Consider the following 19,052-nt stretch of genomic DNA (forward strand, 5'->3'; position numbering starts at 1 on the left):
AGTCTTTTGGATACTTTTTATACAAGCATTATGAGAACAAAGTGTTTGTTGCTCGAAGGGGATTCTTCTTCGAGAGGGATCTCATTTCCAAATAGGACAGTAGGAACCATATTAACCTTGAAGAGCTTCAAGAGTCAAGTGAAGAAGAACCCTTAGTAGACACTAGCACTCAATCTGAGGTGGAACAACCTGTTGAGGAACCTCAACCTGAGGCAAAGCAGCCTGTTGAACAAAAAGATATATCTCCACCTCCCCTTCTCAGATCCAATAGAGTTTGTCTTCCTCCTGATTTCTATGGTTTCCATATGAGCACATAAGGAGACGTATTGGTCAGTGATCGTACATTAGTTAATATGGATGAGCCATCCAACTATAAGGAAGTGATGACAGGCCATGAGGCTGCCAAGTGGAAGGAAAACATGGAAAGCGAGTTTCGGTCCATGTATGACAACCAAGTATGGAATTTGGTTAATCCTACACCTGGGATCAAAATTGTTGGGTGCAAATGGATCTTCAAGAAGAATACAAGCATAGATGGGAATGTGTATACGTTCAAGACCAGGTTGGTTGCAATGGGTTATACTTGAACTTAAGGGATTGATTATGATGAAACCTTTTCACCAGTAGCCAATATCAAGTCTATTAGGATATTACTTGCCATAGCAGCCTTTCATGATTATGAAGTATGGAAAATGGATGTGAAAACCGCTTTCCTTAATGGAAAACTCATAGAGGAAGTGTATATGGCACAACCTAAGGGTTTCATATCAAAAATATCCAAATAGAGTGTGTAAGCTTGAAAGGTCCATATATGGACTAAAACAATCATCTCATAGATGGAACATTTGCTTTCTTGAAAAGGTCAAAGTGTTTGGATTTTCAAGAAGTGAAGGGGAGTCTTGTGTATATATCAAAGCTAGTGGGATTATTGTAGTCTTCCTAGTGTTATATGTAGATGACATACTCCTTATAGGAAACGAAATACCGATGTTGCAAGGAGTTAAGACGTGGCTTGGGAGTTGTTTCGCTATGAAGGATCTAGGAGAGGCTGCACTCATCCTTAGTATAAGGATATATAGAGATAGATCAAAATGTCTAATAGGACTAAGCAAGAGTACATACCTGGATAAGGTCTTGAAGAGCTTCAAGATGCAAGATTCCAAGAAAGGTTTTCTACCTATGCAACATGGCATCAAATTAAGTAAAACTCAATTTCCTAGTTCTAGTGATGAACATGATAGAATGAGTCGAGTCCCATATGCTTCTGCTATAGGATCGATCATGTATGCCATGACATGTAATCGACCTGACGTCTTATTTGCTCTCAGCATGGTGATTCGTTTTCAGAATAATCATGGCGACATTCATTGGACAGCAGTAAAGAACATTCTGAAATACCTAAGAAGAACACATGATATGTTCTCGGTATATGGGAGTAAATATGAGTTGAGAGTTATAGGTTATACAAATACATGTTTCCAAACTGATAGGGACAACTCATGTTCGCAGTCAGGATGGGTATTCTTGCTTAACGGAGGATTGGTCAGTTGGAAAAGTTCCAAGCAGTCGACATTGGCAGACTCTACGTGCGAGTCATAGTATATAGAGGCTAGTGAAGCTGCAAAAAGAGCTACATGGTTGAAGAATTTCATTGATGATCTTGTTGTCGTTCCGAGCATCAAGGATCCCTTGGAAATCTTCTATGACAACGAGGGTGTAGTCACATTGACTAAAGAACCCAAGGACCATGGTAACTCAAGACATATACTTAGGAAATTCCACTATGTGAGACATAGAGTCGAGGATGGAGACATTGTCGTGAATATAATATCGTTAGAGGAGAATCCAGCCAATCTGTTCACGAAGCCATTATCAAGGATCAATCATGATAGCATACTAGATCTATAGGCATTAGATTTGCTGATGATATGATTGTTGGATTAGGTGTTTAAGCCCATAACTATAATTGGTATGTACTTGACCCGAGAGTAGCATGGTCCATTTCGGGTTGCATATCACCAGGACAATTTGATAGGATGGACTTTTGAGAAGAGGTTCTTTATGATTTATTAATATATTATAAGTTCTAATATATTAATATGAAATCATATGATTTAATTAGTATTGATCAAGAATTAATTTGGAATTAATTTAGTGATCAAAAAAGACTAATTAATCAATGGGGACTAATTGTGTAAATTAGTCATATATATAGACACACACACACACACACACATATATATATATATATATATATATATATATATATATATATATATATATATATATATATATATGTATATATATATATATATATATATATATTGGGCTTATGATACATGATGGACTAAGTTTATGGAAGAATCCATAAAGAGTTAGCCCACTTGATTCATGGATCATGGTTAATAGGCCCAAGGGTATGGATTAGGGTTTACCATGAATCCTACAACTATATATATAATGTCCCATGACCTAAAATTGACCCCTACATGTTCTAAGAGTTCATAGAGCCGATTTCGAGTGCAAGAATGCTCTCTCTCAAGTCTTCCTTTGTCCAAGGGTGTGTTGTGAACCGTTTGAGGCATCATACTTGGGGTGCTAAGTTCTTAATGGCCAAAACCACAAGCTACAACTAAGAGGTAACTATATAACTCATTTTTATGTTGATTATGTCAATAGTATTCTAGTTGTAGGCTTAATGCTTTGGAAACAATATTGCATTTATAATTAGAGAAAACATAGATCCAAAGTATTTAGGGTTGTATGTGCACCATAGGATGTTGTAGTATACAAAATCCATCAGTGGTATCAAAGCATAGGATTGTTTTCTATTATATTTGATGCATGACTTAATTTTCAAAGTTGAAAAATCGATTTTCTGGCTTCTGACTGATGAACTCGCCGAGTCCACTGGCTGACGCGACGAGTCCACACAGATTTTCGGGATTTTTGGCCGGTTTTGGATTAGGATCATTACCACAAAATGTTTTAGTTCATAAAATTTGATTTTTGTTGATATGGTAGTGATCATGCTTATCCAAATTAAAAGATAATTGTCAAAATTTCAAGATTTGTATTAGTTTATATGATCAGGCTAATTTCTTGTAAATTGTTGATATGAACTATCTTGACTTATGAGTTTAACTTGATAATAGATAAATTATTTGATTATTTTGTTAATTGAAATATTTGATCTTAAATGTTTTTAAAGTCCTCCATAACTTGTCCTCAAGTTATGGAACATGAAAAGTTTTTCCATAAAAACCACATTAAACTCGTAAGTTATGGAATTCAAAAGTTTTTCAAGAGTTACAAAACTTGCTCTCAAGTTTTGGTATTTGAAAAGTCTTAAATTTAGAAACTCTTGTAATTAAAAGGCGTAACTCTTGGGTTCATAAATTAAAAAAATTAATTAAATAGTTTTTAATTTTGAATTTTTATATTTAGAACCTTGAAGTTTTTGGATAGTTCAAATTACACCCTATGGACTTTATTAAACTAATTAAAGTGTTTAATTAAAGGAGGTTAATAATTCCATAATGATATGGTTTAAGTTTAATTAAATTAAGACTATTAATAGATTAAACCATATATAATTTTAAAAGTTTAAAATACACCCTTATACTATTATAATATTAAAAGTTTAATAATTATATATATGTATAAGACAAGTCAGTCTTACCGTTAGTAGACCTCATTCACAAAGTCAGTCTATAAGGGGGGGTATAAGGCTACTGCCTATAAAATGACAGTTTAATGGGTGTCCACTCTCACCCACCGCTTCCTTGACTGGTGGAGGGTCGTTAGCCGAACGGGTAGGATAGGACATTAATTCTCATTAAAAGTATAATGAAAAAAATACCAATTAACTAACACTTATAAATTCTCAATCTTAGTTACCTAGGAAAAATGTGAATTTGGTGCTAACCCATGAAATTGCACTTTGCACCTTGCCAAGTCGTTAGTGGAGTGTGTGTTGTTAACCGGCACACTAACTTGGACTAACAAGGGTGGCAAAGGGTAGCTTGATGTTTGTCATAGATCAATGGAGCGTGTGTGGTTAACCGGCACATTGATTAGGTGATAAATGACATCGAGAGTACCAAGCTAATTTGCATGGTTATTCACACCTTGTTTGTGATCCTCGGTATCTCAGTCACAAACTTGAAGGGCATAATCGAGATTAAACATGCCATTGAAAAGTTCAATGAATCTCAAAAGATCTAGGAATTTCAATTCATTTAAAACGTAAAATTCATTTTCGTTTTTCATGGTGGAAATTGGTAAATTGTCATTTACCTACCTTCAAATATTTTGCAATTGGATTACGACATTCCTCTTCCGAATTGTAAAATATTGTGTTGGGTCCTAGCTTTAATATTTCATTTGGGTGTTATATTAAGGACTTAAATCAGCTAAACTTGAATTTCTCCCCTATAGATGTCTAGTTCTGACAACTATGGTCTAGCATATACTTTTGGAAAAAGCTTTCCTCATAAAGATGATATTCCATAAGACGGTCAAGGTGAAAGATTAATCCCTTCTTTATGCTGTAAGTGGAACTTCACTTCCTCCACCTCCTGCAGTAATTCTCCTTAACCCACATGTTCAAAGAGTTGAAAATTTCAAGGTCACTCAAACCCTATTGGCTAGCAAATACAAAGATGGAAAGTCTGTATGTGCTCACATCTTGGAAATGAAGTTACATATTGACAAGCTGGGAGAGTTGGGTGTCGAAGTCTCGAGGAAGCTGGTTGTTGACTTGGTTCTTCAGTCACTCCCTAAGTCGTATAGTGATTTCATTAAGGACTACTATATGACAGACCACGACATGACCCTTATCGATCTTGCCTATTTGCTTGTTGCTGCTGAATCATCAATGATTTAGCGCACTGGTAAAGCAAACTTGATTGGAAGATCTACTCCCCAAACTTCCATGGACATTGACAATGGAAATATTGGAAGTCCAGAAAAGTATTCTCTTCCCAATGGAAAGGGATCGGCCATGGTCAAGTCAAATGACCAAATGGTAAAGAGAAAGGCTGAGTCTGAGATAGTCCCGTGTACCATTCCCAAAGAGTTCATATGTTTCTATTGCCAAGAGAAGGGGCATTGGTTACGAAGCAGCCATATTTACCTGAAAGATCGCAAAGATGGTCAAGTCAAAAAGTTTGACTCTACTTCAGGTGAAGTCCACTGTCTAACTCTATTAAGTTCCTATTTGGAGATTCTTAATACATGATGTAATGTAATTAGATTTTGATGTTTTGTAGAATCGAAGAAATGAAAGGAAGCTTAAAGGTAGAGTAAGTTGATTCTGATAGTGAAGAGATGAATTTCAATCGCATGGTTCGATGATCAGGATTTTGAGCTGCTGCTTAAGAGTTATGATAGATTGCTTAGGAATAGATAACAACATAGTTTTCATATGTATTTGCATTGTAAGGACAAGTTTTCCGCAATTTTTTATAAATAAAGAAAATATTTGAAATTTATCTTTTTTTTTTTAAGTTTCCTTACAATGACATTTATGAAAAATTGTTGCTTATATGTTTCCATTGATAGAAATATTGGAAAATGGATTTGATTCTTTCGTTTGTAGTAGTGTCAAAATTTACCAAATAAGGAAATATTCTCATCACCCAAGTTTCAGTTGGATAGAAACTTGGAATCATGCAACTTGTATTGTGTGATGAATTAGAACCTTCGTCTTTGGGAAATTAAGACTAATTCCTTGTTCACATGTATATGTGAGTCAGGTGAAGGACTAGGGGATCGGTACACTTGGTTGTGCGCTGATCACGTCCACCACAAATAACGATAAGACTATTCGTTATGATTTACTAAAGTTTAGTAAATATGGTTATACTTACAAGATTAGGTATAATTCTGAACCCTTGGAAAAGTTTCAATGTATGGCAGAACGAATAAGAAGAATCAAATTAGGCAGAAAGATAAAGTTTCTCCAATCTGAAAAGAAGGGAGAGTACTTGAGTATCGTGTTTTATGATTATCTTAGTGATTATGAAACCATATCACAATTGATTCTCTAAGGACATCTTAGTGCATTTGTATGGCTAAGAAGAGGAATCGTGAATTGTTAAAATGGTTAAATCAAAAGGTGAATCATACTTTGTTCCAAAATCAAGTCTTAGAGTAATATTCCAAGATTGTAACTTAAGTGACATAATCTTAAGAAAGGCTTATAACACTTATCAAGTGTAGAGTAAAATGTTTTCTACTCTTGTACATTTGAAATTGGTAAGTTGATATGTTTTGTATAAAACAAAGACCAACTAAGACCAATTATCAGAAGTGTTTGTCTTGATAAGAATCCGCACTAACTCTTGAATATTTGTTTGTCAAGTAATGTTCCTTGACAAAGAGAATCTTATATGTCAAGAGGTTAGTAGGAGTCTTAAAGATCTTGAAGAGTTTCAAGAACTAATCAAGAGTAAACCTATTGTTAATCACTAGCACACGACTTGAGGTTTGTAACCTATCGTGTTGACATATTCTTGTTTCTGTGCCCATTCCAGTTAAATTTGACTATGCATGTGAGTTCTATGAGTTCTCAGGTGTTTTCATAACAACTTGGAAGCAATGGTAGGCCCTTGTGCTACCAGGTGGCAAGAAATTAAGATTGAACAAGTTCAGTCCATATGAGTTTGGATTTGTCACTAACCTTATCTTGTGATTATGGTTATGACAAATTCACATGGATAGGAAGATATACACCATAAAATCTAAGTGTCATAAGGTTTCTCTCCAATTCATGAAAATGATTGTGGGGAAACGCTTTCACTAAGTAGATTTTAAGGAGATAGCAATTGTGTTATTTGCATTCTCAAATTCGATTATGATTACGACATCCCTCTTCATAGTTCGAATTGTGAGAAATGGAAAAAGGTCTAAACATTTAACACTTATGGCTGTAAGTTCTAAAATTGTTTAGACACACATGTGAGCTATCTAAGGACAGGTGTATGAATTTGAGAAGCCTAGATAAAGTCTTATCGAAGCATCTCGTATCAGAAATCTGAACTTTGGTAAGAAAGTTAATAAGTATTGATTTCTAGAAGTCCAGCCGATTTCTGGTGACATGTCAAAGCTAGTGGGAGCATAAGTGTTATGCTAGTAAGATAATAATTATTATGCTAGTGGGAGCACAATTATTACTTTAAGAGTTGCAAGTTAGCAATGTTGGTTATAGAAAACAAAAAGTTTCAATTTGCAAAGATGCAGGGTTTGAAAAGTTGTTTTGCTATAATTAAGGGAGAGGAATTCATACTTCATTTCAAATCTTAAATCTTAGATTAAGATTTTAATCGAATTTAGTCATGGACATTTGTGGATGTTATGTTGAAATTGTCACACCCCAAAACCGGAACGGCGGAAACGTTCGGGGGTGGAGGACGTCATGTACAGTATCACAACAAAGCATAGTAGTAAACAAGCAACAACATCATCCATTGCATTAATAATATAATTTAATACAAGTGTGTTCTGTGAAGTTTATAAGACACCAAAAATGTAAATCATAATAAGAGATGAGTCTTGAACGAGCTCCATCTTCTCAAAACCTGGCATCGGTACGTGTCTACTGATGACCTGAGAATACAAGTTATTTTGAAAGAGTTTATCAGCTTTAAAGCTGGTGAGTTCATAAGCATTTTAGTGTCATTGTTTGTATGAAAATGTTTGTAAGTGCTTGATGTATAAGTTTGTAAATGTTTGATGTATAAGTTTCTAAATGTTTGCATCTCCTAGAAAATCCTATATTTTCTACTAAACGTAGCCTTCTACCAAGGCATCAAATGTTCTGTATGTTTGTTTCTTGTAAGAGTGTGTATTTTCCCAAGTGTGACTATCATTAACCAAAAATATAGTTTTACATTACCTTTTATGTGAAAAGATCACAATGTGAATGCAATAGGGAAATAATAAAGTACTATAGTGTTGTATTATAATAACTATTGCTGTACTTTCTACCTTAATCCGGCCGTTAATTAAGGTTAAATGTGAAATGGTTGCACCATACTATCGACTAATAACACGACGATGAAAGACGTCGGAAGAAATGACATTTGGCACTCGTAGACTTGCAAGTCCCACTGTAGCGAACAGCAAGGTGTAGGATAGTCAATCCAGTATAGATCTATATATAAATTCACGCTCTCCTGGATACAAAATGAGCCATGACAGGTGATGCCATGCCCCGAAACATTGGCTCACATTTATGTTATAGTATTCTTGTATATGTTTTGTATGTACTAGTGTAATGTATGTTCTCTCTGTCTAGTATGTAGTATGTTCTCTTTGTTTCTAATCATAGTATGTTCTCTTAGTTTCTCATAATAGTATGTTCTCTTAGTTTCTCATAATAGTATGTTCTGACTCATGTATGAACTGACTCTTTGTATGTTTCATTGTTCTAGTAATAGTATTAGTAACTTCCTAAACTATACCTATTATAGTTTACTAGCAATGTTGTTTGTATGAATGAACATGTTTGTATATCTTTGCTACCCAAAGGTATTGAACTGAATGAAGGAACTTTTATATCTATATACATATACATAATATATAACTAAGATTCAAACGACCTTCGGACAACAAACCGATACCCTAAGTCCACAACCAAACAAGGAATAGGAAGTAAGGTGAGCTATCAGTCCTAAGTCCTTTCAATCCTACTTATATAACTATATCTATATAGATACGCATTTGACAAAAAATATATATAAGTTTAGAAAGAAGTTTTGTAAAACCTTTTGAAGAGTTTATATAAATATTGATGACTTCATGTCATTTTATAAGACGATTTAAAAGCAGTTTGGCATATAAGAACAAGTTTGATAAAGAGTTTAACGTGCAAAAGAGTTTGATAAACATTTTGAAAAGTAAGAAAATCCATATGTTTGATAGTTATTAATCACATGTGATTGATATAATAACTATATTAGTTCAACTTGTATTCCCCCCCCCCCACCATAAAAGCATTTAAAATCATTTAAAAGGTAGATTAAGGGTGGTTTGGATGAACGAGTGGTATAGGATGCTAAGTGTCAAGTGAAGACTTGAGCACACACACGGATCCTATTTAACATATAATGACACATATATGTATCTAATTAGTTAAATAACAACTAATTAAGCAAGTAAAGACACCCTAGGACATGGAAAACACTTTAATTCAAGTGCTAGAAGTACCAAAGGGTTACATCTAGGGGAAGTATGGCCTCATTTTGGAGTTTAGGGCCAACATGGATGCATCACATGAGTTTACGGCCCAAGGGTAAACCCCCATGAGTTTACGGCCGTAAACTCATGGTATTTTGTACCAAGTTGTGTTTTAAGGTCTTACAAGTCACAATGAAGTGTTCTAGGCTTGGTTCCAAGGCTTTGGGAGGGATTAGGGCTCATTTGCACCCTTAATTAGGGTTTACGGCCCAAGGAGATTGCCTTGGCCGTAAACACCTTTTGTTCTTGATTTCTTGATGTTTTCAAGGTGTAAACTAAGTGATTCAAGCATATAACAAGCTAAAGCAAGAGTACTTACAATATAGAAGCTTGTAAGGGTGATTAAAGTCCAAAAACACTAGTGTGTGTTCTTGGTGTTCTTGGTGAAATGAAGAACACTTGAGGATCTATCAAAATGGAATGATTTCATGGATGAAATCAAAGGGTTGTACTAGTTAATGAAATGTAACAACAATTCAAAGGAAGAATTTCTTATATTTTTTGAAGATTAAGATGAAGATCTTGAAGATACTTGAGAGAGAATGGGAGTTCTTTGACTTGAAATGAAGGAAATGATGAAAAATGATGTAAACTCATGCATATAGCATGATTTCACGGCCATGGATGAGTTTACGGCCCAAACTCATGAAGTTTGGCCGTAAACACCTCATAATGGGGTTTAAGGCTTGATTTTTGCACATTTATCTTAGAAGATACTTCCTAACATTTGATTCTTGAATGCCATATGATTAAAACACCCAAACAGACTCTAAACAGTGCTAAAAGTTAGCATAAATAAGTATGACTGTGATTGAGTTGAACAACTGTACAAGATAGAAATTTCGGGTTGTCACATCATCCCCCCGTTAGAGAGAATTTCGTCCCGAAGTTAGAGTTTAAGCAAATAAGTAGTTACAATTAACTAAGTAAAAAGATGAGGATATTTCAGTTTCAACTGATCCTCGCGCTCCCAAGTGAATTCAGGTCCTCGCTTGGCGTTCCAGCGAACCTTCGCTATCGGGATACGACTTTGCTTCGTTTGCTTGACTTCTCGGTCCATGCTCTCTACAGGTTCTTCCAAGAAGTTGAGTCTCTCGTTGATCTCGATCTCGTCGAGTGGGATTACAAGAGTCTCGTCGGACAGACACTTTTTCAAGTTTGAGACGTGGAAAGTAGAATGTACGTTACTAAGTTCGCGAGGTAAGTTGAGTTTGTAAGCTAAAGGGCCGATTCTGGCGAGAATCTCGAAAGGCCCTACGTATCTTGGATTTGGCTTTCCACGCTTTCCGAAGCATATTAAAGCCCTTCCAGGGTGAGACCTTCAATAGAACACGGTCGCCCACCTGGAATTCCAACGATTTTCTTCGTTTGTCTGCGTAGCTTTTCTGTCGGTCTCTAGAGGCTTTCAATCGTTCACGAATCTAAACGATCTTCTCTGTCGTTTCCCGAATGATCGACTCTGGACCTTTGGAGCAATTACCACTACCTCTAACTCCAGATCATGTGTTGTATAGCTGGCTTCGAGTGTCTTAAGCTGACGGGAGGCATAGGCAATGACCTTACCTCGTTGCATCAGAATACAACCGAGCCCTTGATTTGGATGCATCGCAATAGACCACGAAGTCTTCTATTCCTTCTGGGAGGGATAGTATCGGTGCGGCGCATAAGGATCGCTTCAGCGTTTGGAACGCTTTCTCTTACTTATTTTCCTAGTCAGAGGTTACGTCCTTCTGGGTCAAAGTCATAAGAGGTTTCGCAATTTGGAGAGAAGTTCTGAATGAACCTACGATAGTAGCCAGCGAGACCTAGAAATTTACGAATTTCTATAGGTGTCTTCGGAGCTGACCAGTTCCCAATGGCCTTGATTTTGAAAGTGTCCACATGAATTCCTTCTTCACTAACAACGTGACCCAGGAATTCGATTCTTCGATTCCAAAACTCGCATTTAGGGAACTTCGCGTAGAGCTTCTCTGATCGTAATGTTTCCAAGATCTGACGTAGATGCTTACTATGCTCTTCCTTACTACAAGAGTAGATAAGTATGTCATTAATGAAGACAATGACGAATTGATCCAAATAAGGACGACATACCTTATTCATTAAGTTCATGAATATTGCGGGTGCATTGGTCAATCCGAATGGCATCACTACAAACTTGTAGTGTCCATAACGAGTTCAGAAGGCTGTTTTTTTTGGAACATCCTCCCCTAGCACTCGTAATTGGTGATACCCGGATTTCAGATCTATCTTTGAAAAGTAATTCGCCCCTTGCAGTTGGTCGAACAGATTGTCTATACGAGGTAGTGGGTAACGATTCTTAACGGTAAGCTTGTTGAGCTCCCTGTAGTCAATGCACATACTAAACGATTTGTCTTTCTTCTTGACGAACAAAACCGGTGCTCCCCAGGGTGAGAAGCTTGGTCTTATAAAGCCCTTGCTGAGCAGTTCGTTAAGTTGACCGGATAGTTCTTGCATCGCAATGGGTGCTAGCCGATAGGGCGGTTTGGCTACTGGGGTAGCCCCTGGAATTAAGTCGATTCTGAACTCGACTTTGACATTGAGGAGGTAATCCTGGAAGTTCTTCTGGAACGATGTCGGAAAGATCCAAAAGAAAGTATGATTACTCATGAAGTAAGGAAAAAGGATAGGTACTTCTGTTCTATCTGTATGTCTTGTCTCGATCGGCGGGAAAGGCATTTGTTTGGCTCTTAAGTTTATCCGCATAGCAGCGCGATCACTCGTATTCTTGAGCAGTCTCCGTCCTGAAGTTCATATTAGAAGTCATATTTGGTTCATCAATCACAGCTTCGCGTATACGACTCGTATATAATTAAGATTGAAAAGGTCGTCGAATAAATGATTCTTCTCTAAGCTCACATCCAAACAAGGAAAAGAAGTTAAAGCGGGATCATCAATTCTAAGCCTGTAGAACCTTGATTATATACCACCCTTGCGTATACATTCCTCAGCGATATATTAACCGTATGAGTCTTCAGATTGAACTTGACGTATTGCACGAGCGGTATACCGGGGAGGTTTCTTCAGGAAGGATACGAAACATAAGATACTCTTCGCATGAGTATCTCGGAGTTCTGGAATGACGGCTTCGCTAGAAAGGCGATTACGTGGAAAAGAGTTTTCGCACGAGACTGGCATTGTGAGGATCGAATTGACTCATGTTACATGATAATGTCGGACTACTCGGAATAAAAGGCGTTAGACTAGATCATAAAGGTGTTACAAAAACATAATGGTGCAACTTTGACAGAGTTTCAGTACTTTAGTTTTATCTTACAAGACTACTGCTGCGAACAAGGTATACTACAAAAGGCAAGTATACGCAGCACGAGAGTCCCTTGACTGACGGGATCTCGCAAAAAGATATGACCCGAGTTGCACTAGTTTTTAACAGTTTATAAGTCTAATATAACGAAACGCCCTAGAATTTCAACGTGGGTCCGGAGTAGTCTCTCCTTCAGCAGTGATCCTTAGTATCTTCCCGTCTGCGCCAGAGTTCTTTGTTATTGGACAATCCTTCTTGAGATGTCCTATCTCACCGCATAAATGACATATCTGGCTTGCACCAGCATCGGTGGTGGAAGTGATGTGTCGGGTCGGAGTTATGTGGACACGAGCGCTTTCGTTGTTCCTCTCTTTTGGACAATTCCTTTTATAGTGTCCGGTTTCACCACAACCATAACAAGCCGGGCTGACCCCGATGCTAGTGGCTTGGAAGACGGTTCGTGTCGACGCCCTATAGACACGAGTAGTGTGCCCCATTCGATTGCAATTCATGCATTGCAAATCACGGCAAACTCTGTTATGATGAAAATTACACTTGTCACACTTCAGGAGTGTTCCCTCATATGGTTTGACCGGTGTTGAAGTGGCAGGGGTCGCCACTTGTTGCTGTTGCATGGCACGTCTTTGAGATCGCTTGCGCTCCTTTTGGGCTTGATGCTTTCGTTTCTTATACTCAGATTTGTGGCTTTGGGTGTTTGTAACAGTTATCATTTGTTGATTTCCCGGATTGTGACAACAATTTGAACTGTCAACACCTTTTACAGCCTCGATTGCGTTACCAGCGTTGAAGTGTGCAAGGACAGCTGCCACGACAGCTGTTACCGCGGCTTGGAAGGTGGTAGCGTCTATATGAAGGATCGGGGTTTCGTCGTTTGGCTGACTATTTCTGGATGACGACATGATTCTGTTATATGACAAGAAAGGAGTTTGTGAGTGATTATGGTCGGTCCTAGATGTATTCTACTCATTTATGTAAATGTATATTTTTCGTTTTGTTAAACTGTTCTCGGCGGTTTGACCTACATCTCTATGATGCAGTACTGGTAAAGAGTTGAAGTAAGTTCGTAGAATGGTCACCAGACGATTGCTATTTCGAACTAGGCTATCATTGGTTGGTGGGTAACATGATCCAACCTTTGACAAGAAATGGAAGTGATCCATGAGCTAAATTACTGTAGCTTGATGAATTTGACGAGAGTGAGATTTAGATAGAATTCTAACGATAGTAGAATGAAAGTATTTGAACAAGGGTTGCCACAGGGATTTGCCGACTGTCAATATCAGTGATATTTAAGATGTAATAAATTTGGGAAAATTGACCTTGAAGTTGGTCTTACATCCTATCCTAAGTAGAAAAGTTTTGACAGAACAAAGGCCTATGAAAGGTACTTATAGTACAGGGGTAGTTACATAGAAAAGTGATACTTGGAGCATAGATAGGAAGACTATTCCTTAAACCAAGGAAAGAAAGGTAGGATATCTCCTACTGATGACGGTTATCCCTCGGGTGAGCCTTTAGTTCAGCCAGCTGACGCTCCACATCGAGCAGGTGCCTTTCGTACACCCTTTGGCGTACTCGGAGCTCTATGACTTCAGCTCGAGTTTCAGCTAGCTCTTGCTGCAGGGCCTCGTGGTCTCCCCTATATCGATCACGAGCATCTTCCGGATGAATGGTGCGGATGGTATGCATTCTCGCATTGGCGTTAACTTCCGTGATTCGATGGAGAGCTGTCCTGCCATGAATTTCGTTTCGGGCAACTCTGTGGACCAGGATTGGCAATACTCTGTCTGTTGAGCCTCCTTCGCTCAGGTCATAAAAGCTTCGGTTTCCATTGAATGGTGTGGGCTGATCCTGCTCTTGGCTCCATGTTTCCAAGCTTTCCACCCAAGAAGGCATCGGGCCTTGAAAAGTCGGGCGAGGGTTAGGATTTGGGACAGGAGCCACCGGGGGTAGGTTATTGACCTCGGACTCGGAGTCCGAAGCATCAGAAAAACCTTCAGCCTGGTGATCATCCAAAGGGATTGGGTGATCCTCCTTTGGCTCTGCTTCAAACCCTCCTCCAGCACCTTGGTTAGGGAAGTACGGGTCGCCGTGGGGATGGAATCCAGCCATGTTATCTACGCAAGAAATAGGGATAAAGAAATAATTAATAGACATACTAACTAGATAATTATAAGATGATCTTTATCAGTTACTTCAATACTTGTATAGTGCATACCAGTTATATGAAATCAAAACAGGATAGACCTTCGAATAAGTGACCCTAACTCCAAATCCACAAGGGACAGGGAGTAAAGCAAAGGTCACAGATTCTAAGTGTATGACATCCTAGTTACATATAACCTTAGCGTATCCACTTAGCAACTATTGACCTACTAATGAAGACCTTTAGTTCTCAGATAAGTAATTATGGTATACAAAATACTCCTATAGTATTTTAGGTTTATGTTTTGTTCGAATGTTTTCATTGTAGTAGTATTGGTAAGTTTTTAGACTTGTTGCCACATCACAACCATTCTCGGGCATATTCTAATCACTTCTCGGATCAACATAGTTGATCAGGCTATGTCACTCCCAGAACTGATCATACATCCCCGAGTCTACTTGTGATGTTCAACAATCGTAATACTTTTGTTCTGTCCTAGTGACACTGATTTTAGTATGAATACAGGTATGTATACTTAGTTAAATATTTTATTATTTAAAAGTATAAACTCTGGATCAGAGTATTTTAATCCCGCTGTGTTTATAGTTTGTATATCTTTTATGGGTTGATATACTCGATTCACTATAAACGATGCTCTGATACCAATCTGTCACACCCCAAAACCGGAACGGTGGAAACGTTCGGGGTGGAGGACGTCATGTACAGTATCACAACAAAACATAGTAGTAAACAAGCAACAACATCATCCATTGCATTAATAATATAATTTAGTACATGTGTGTTCTGTGAAGTTTATAAGACACCAAAAATGTAAATCATAATAAAAGATGAGTCTTGAACGAGCTCCATCTTCTCAAAACCTGGCATCGGTACCTGTCTGCTGATGACCTGAGAATACAAGTTATTTTGAAAGAGTTTATCAGCTTTAAAGCTGGTGAGTTCATAAGAATTTTAGTGTCATTGTTTGTATGAAAATGTTTGTAAGTGCTTGATGTATAAGTTTGTAAATGTTTGATGTTTGTAAATGTTTGATGTATAAGTTTTTAAATGTTTGCATCTCCTAGAAAATCCTATATTTTCTACAAATGTAGCCTTCTACCAAGGCATCAAATGTTATGTATGTTTGTTTCTTGTAAGAGGGTGTATTTTCCCAAGTGTGACTATCATTAACCAAAAATATAGTTTTACATTACCTTTTATGTGAAAAGATCACAATGTGAATGCAATGGGGAAATAATAAAGTATTGTAGTGCTGTATTATAGTAACTACTGCTGTACTTTCTACCTTAATCCGACCGTTAATTAAGGTTAAATGTGAAATGGTTGCACCATACTATCGACTAATAACACGACGATGAAAGACGTCGGAAGAAATGATATTTGGCACCCGTAGACTTGCAAGTCCCACTGTAGCGAACAACAAGGTGTAGGATAGTCAATCCAGTATAGATCTATACACAAATTCACACTCTCCTTCTAGGAGACTCTGGATACAAAACGAGCCATGACAGGTGATGCCATGCCCAGAAACAGTGGCTCACATTTATGTTATAGTATTCTTGTATATGTTTTGTATCTACTAGTGTAATGTATGTTCTCTCTGTTTAGTATGTAGTATGTTCTCTTTGTTTCTCTTCATAGTATGTTCTCTTAGTTTCTCACAATAGTATGTTCTCTTAGTTTCTCATAATAGTATGTTCTCTTAGTTTCTCATAATAGTATGTTCTCTTAGTTTCTTATAATAGTATGTTTTGACTCATGTATGAACTGACTCTTTGTATGTTCTATTGTTCTAGTTATAGTATTAGTAACTTCCTAAACTATACCTATTATAGTTTACTAGCAATGTTGTTTGTATGAATGAACATGTTTGTATACCTTTGCTACCCAAAGGTATTGAACTGAATGAAGGAACTTTTATATCTATATACATATACATAATATATAACTAAGATTCAAACGACCTTCGGACAAAAAACCGATACCCTAAGTCCACAACCAAACAAGGAATAGGAAGTAAGGTGAGCTATCAGTCCTAAGTCCTTTCAATCCTACTTATATAACTATATCTATATAGATACGCATTTGACAATATATATATATATATATATATATATATATATATATATATAAGTTTAGAAAGAAGTTTTGTAAAACCTTTAAAAGAGTTTATATAAATATTGATGACTTGATGTCATTTTATAAGGCAGTTTGGCATATAAGAACAAGTTTGATAAAGAGTTTAACGTGCAAAAGAGTTTGATAAACATTTTGAAAAGTAAGAAAATTCAAATGTTTGATAGTTATTAATCACATGTGATTGATATAATAACTATATTAGTTCAACTTGTATTCCCCCCCCCCCCCCCCAATAAAAGCATTTAAAATCATTTAAAAGGTAGATTAAGGGGTATGAACTCACCTGTAGTGAGTGGTTTTGATGAACGAGTGGTATAGGATGCTAAGTGTCAAGTGAAGACTTGAGCACACACACAGATCCTATTTAACATATAATGACACATATATGTATCTAATTAGTTAATTAACAACTAATTAAGCAAGTAAAGACACCCTAGGACATGGAAAACACTTTAGTTCAAGTGCTAGAAGTACCAAAGGGTTGCATCTAGGGGAAGTATGGCCTCACTTTGGAGTTTACGGCCAACATGGATGCATCACATTAGTTTACGGCCCAGGCGTAAACCCCCATGAGTTTACGGCCGTAAACTCATGGTATTTTGTACCAAGTTGTGTTTTAAGGTCTTACAAGTCACAATGAAGTGTTCTAGGCTTGGTTCCAAGGCTTTGGGAGGGATTAGGGCTCATTTGCACCCTTAATTAGGGTTCACGGCCCAAGGAGATTGCCTTGGCCGTAAACACCTTTTGTTCTTGATTTCTTGATGTTTTCAAGGTGTAAACTAAGTGATTCAAGCATATAACAAGCTAAAGCAAGAGTACTTACAATATAGAAGCTTGTAAGGGTGATTAAAGTCCAAAAACACTAGTGTGTGTTCTTGGTGTTCTTGGTGAAATGAAGAACACTTGAGGATCTATCAAAATGGAATGATTTCATGGATGAAATCAAAGGGTTGTACTAGTTAATGAAATGTAACAACAATTCAAAGGAAGAATTTCTTACATTTTTGGAAGATTAAGAGGATCTATCAAAATGGAATGATTTCATGGATGAAATCAAAGGGTTGTATATAGTATCATGTCTTTATGTAAACCATTATGAATCGTATTCCATATGCTCCGGATATAGGATCGATTACATATGCTATAATATTAATATGTTCTAATTTTTCCAAATGCCTAGGGCATTAAGAGGGAAAAGGGACTAGAACGAGATATGACTAAAATGGTTAAGCAATTGTCGAGGACAATCTGAGGTTTACCAAAGATTGGTTGCTTATAGACAGTTGGAAGTATATTCTAAATTTTTGGAAGGACCATATTGACATACTCTGAGAAGAGGTAACTCTCGTTCAGAAGTGATAGTCAAAATGGGAATATGGAAATGTTTCCATAAGTGGAAGTGAGTCTTTAAATATGTGTAAGATTAGGAAACTTAATGCAAGAAGGATTTTCAAAGGAATATACTTTGAATGTGAGACTTTGTTTCCATGGAATTGCTCTCCATTGGAATACTTTGAAATGTAAGTTGCCAAGTCTCTGCGATTTTGTGCATAGTCATTACAAAATGATCATTGCATATAAGTTTAAAATCTAACAGATTATAGCGAATGACAAGAATTTGGTATTCTTACATTTACGATAAGGATTTGGAATTGTGAAATGAGCGTCATTGAAATGCTTTCAATTGATCTATTTCACAAAGAAAGGACCATAGGCAAACATAGTGTGCATGCTTGGAGTATGGCATAACTGTTGTTTTAATTCAAGTATTAAGTTGATTAATCGAAACATTATACAATGAATAATGTGTAATCAATATGGTGATTAAATAAAAGGTGTTTTATTTATAAGTTTTGGGACCATATTGGATTCTATTATTCTTGTGTTTCACTTTGCATGTTTTGACTTCCTGAAATAACTAGGATATTCAAACTATCCACAGTCGATCATACTTTGGAAGTAGGTATTGAGGCAAGACTGTCATGAATCTGACTGTAGATTGTCTAGGTGTTTTAGACATAGCACAAGTTTGCTGCAGTGTTCATGAGTACTCCTAGAATAAGATTCGAGTATTGGATTAAACCCACGCTCATCTGAATCACTTCATGGATTTTATCATGAGTTATTGTGAGACGATAATATCTTATATTCTTGAAACCAAGACATGTGAGTTGTAATTTACAAGTCGGTTGCACATTG

The 19,052-nt window shown here is 36.8% G+C and overlaps 1 protein-coding gene across 1 annotated transcript in view; it reads left to right on the forward strand.

Annotated features, from left to right (window-relative positions):
* Positions 1-353: 353 nt before the first annotated feature.
* The window catches only part of LOC145112643 (uncharacterized), an 81,441-nt gene continuing 62,742 nt past the window's right edge, over positions 354-19,052 (forward strand). The window contains exon 1 of the mRNA XM_079048783.1: positions 354-562. Coding sequence (XP_078904909.1) covers positions 354-562 — 209 coding nt within the window. The remainder of the gene's footprint in view (positions 563-19,052) is intronic.

Source organism: Lactuca virosa, chromosome 5 (assembly GCF_052849685.1).
Source record: "Lactuca virosa cultivar CGN04683 chromosome 5, Lactuca_virosa_CGN04683_v6, whole genome shotgun sequence".
Lineage (NCBI taxonomy): Eukaryota > Viridiplantae > Streptophyta > Magnoliopsida > Asterales > Asteraceae > Lactuca > Lactuca virosa.